The 2,482-nt window shown below is 35.3% G+C and overlaps 1 protein-coding gene across 1 annotated transcript in view; it reads right to left on the reverse strand.

The window, feature by feature from the left end:
• Nucleotides 1-2,482, reverse strand: part of MUC19 (mucin 19, oligomeric) — a 151,205-nt gene that overhangs the window by 60,456 nt on the left and 88,267 nt on the right. Inside the window, 1 exon segment of the mRNA XM_012638394.1 lies at nt 38-117. Coding sequence (XP_012493848.1) covers nt 38-117 — 80 coding nt within the window.

Raw genomic sequence — 2,482 nt, forward strand, 5'->3', positions numbered from 1 at the left:
TATATATAATAATTGTTTTTGACCATTGGTCAAACACTAAGATGTGCTTGTTTTTCCTGCCTGCTGTTCCAGCCATGTTCCCACTGCCTGCTCCAGTGGTAGCTACCACAGACCCTTCTATTGGAGGAAAGCAGCTGGGATTACATTAGTTTCTAAAATTTCTAAGAAATCAAGGAAGATATTAAAAATTCTTAAACATTCTCATCATTTATTTTTTTGAGTTTTTCAATAGCTTTGTTTTTGACCAATATAATTGATTTGAATGAATAGGCTTCTGTGATTATTTAGCTATTTACTGGGTATGAAATCCCAACACAAACTCACTGTCTGGCATTCCAGTGCTGCTTCTTGCCAATGTAGTTGATTCACCTGATATCCCAGTTGTTCCTGTTTAAAAAGAAAGAATAAAAGTAATATGATAATGCTTAATTAAACTAAATTTGATGATCAATAATGTTTCTATTAATATGACCACTTTTAGCATCCTAATTCATGTCTTCCTCCTCTTACCTGAAATATTGCAATTATTTCCTAATTTCACTCAATTACCAGGTCAACATTCTTCATCAAGAATATATTCTCTGCTCAAGAATGTTGTATGTAGTAATTCTTAAACATTAATGTGTGTAAGAATCACCTGGCGAGCCTATTAGAAATGAAAATTCCACATTTCTCCTAGTAGAAATTCTATTTTATAACATTGAAGAGATCAGTCTTTTTGTATTGCAATTAAACTCATATATGCATTTTCAGTTTGCAGGGCATCCAAAGCATGAAAGAGTAAGTTAATTGACATTGCAGGGAAACAATGAGCTAAATTTAGAATATCTAGATTCATCACCACCAAGTGAGCTTCATCCCAGAGATGCAGGGATGGTACAGCATACACAAATCTATAAATGTAATTCACCACATAAATAGAAGTAAACACAAAGACGATATGATCCTCTCAATAGACACAGAAAAAGCATTTGACAAAATTCAGCACCCTTTGATGATAAGAATGCTTAACAAAATAGGCACAGACAGGACTTTCCTCAAAATTATAAAAGCCATATATGAAAAACCCACAGTCAACATCATACTAAAGGGGGAAAAATTGAAAGCATTCCTGCTTAGAATTGGAACCAGACAAGGTTTCCCACTATCACCACTTCTATTCAACATAGTGCTGGAAGTGCTAGCTAGAGCAATCAGACAAGAGAAGGAAATCAAGGGTATCCAAATGGGGGCAAAAGAGTTCAAAGCATTGCTCTTTGCTGACAAGATGATCTTATATCTAGAAAACCCCAAAGATTCTGCCAAGAAACTAGTGGGATTGATAAATAAATTCAGCAAAGTCTCAGGTTACAAAATCAATGTACACAAATCAGTAGCATTCCTGTACACCAACAGTCAAACTGAGAAACAAATCAAAGACTCAATACCCTTCAAAATAGCAACAAAGAAAATAAAATACCTAGGAATATATTTAACTAAGGAGGTGAAAGATCGCTACAGAGAGAACTATGAAACACCATGGAAGGAAATACCGGAGGATGTAAACAGGTGGAAAACCATGCTCGTGCGTTGGCAGAATCAACATTGTTAAAATGTCTATACTAGCCAAAGTGATCTACAGATTCAATGCAATCTCTATTAAAATACTAACATCATTTTTCACAGATCTAGGAAAAAAAAAAACTCTATGCTTCATATGCAACCAAAGAAGACCCCATATAGCAAAAGCAACCTAAAACAAAAAGAACAAATTGGGATGCATCAATTTACCAGACTCCCAGCTATACTACTAGGCTACAGTAACCAAAACAGCATGGTACTGGCACAAGAACAGAGACATAGACAATAGATCAGAACAGAGAACCCAGATATAAAACCATCCTCATATTGCCATCTGATCTTTGACAAAGCAGATAAAAACATACACTGGGGGAAAAAATCCCTATTCAATAAGTGGTGCTGGGAAAATTATAGCCACACGTAGAAGACTGAAACAGGATTTGCACCTCTCACCACTCGCAAAAATCAACTCATGATGGATATCAGACTTAAACCTAAGGCATGAAACTATAATAATTCTAGAAACAGTGTTGGAAAAAACTCTTACAGACATTGGCCTAGCAAAGAATTTATGAAGAAGACTCCAAAAGCAATCAGACCAACAACAGCAATTAACAAATGGGACTTGATTAAATTAGAAAGATTTTGCACAACCAAGGAAACAATCATTAGAGCAAATAGACAACCCACAGAATGGGAGCAAATATTTGCATGCTATGCGTCTGATAAAGGGCTGATAACTAGAATCTATAAAGAACTCAAGAAAATCAGCAAGAAAAAAACCAAACAACCCCATTAAAAATTGGGCAAAAGACAGGAACAGAAACTTTTCAAAAGAAGACAGACTAATGGCCAAAAAACATGAAAAAAATGCTCAACATCTCTAATCATCAGGGAAATGCAAATCACACAAAACCCTGGA

Source organism: Propithecus coquereli, unplaced genomic scaffold (assembly GCF_000956105.1).
Source record: "Propithecus coquereli isolate 6110/MARCELLA unplaced genomic scaffold, Pcoq_1.0 Scaffold13, whole genome shotgun sequence".
Classification (NCBI taxonomy): Eukaryota; Metazoa; Chordata; class Mammalia; order Primates; family Indriidae; genus Propithecus; species Propithecus coquereli.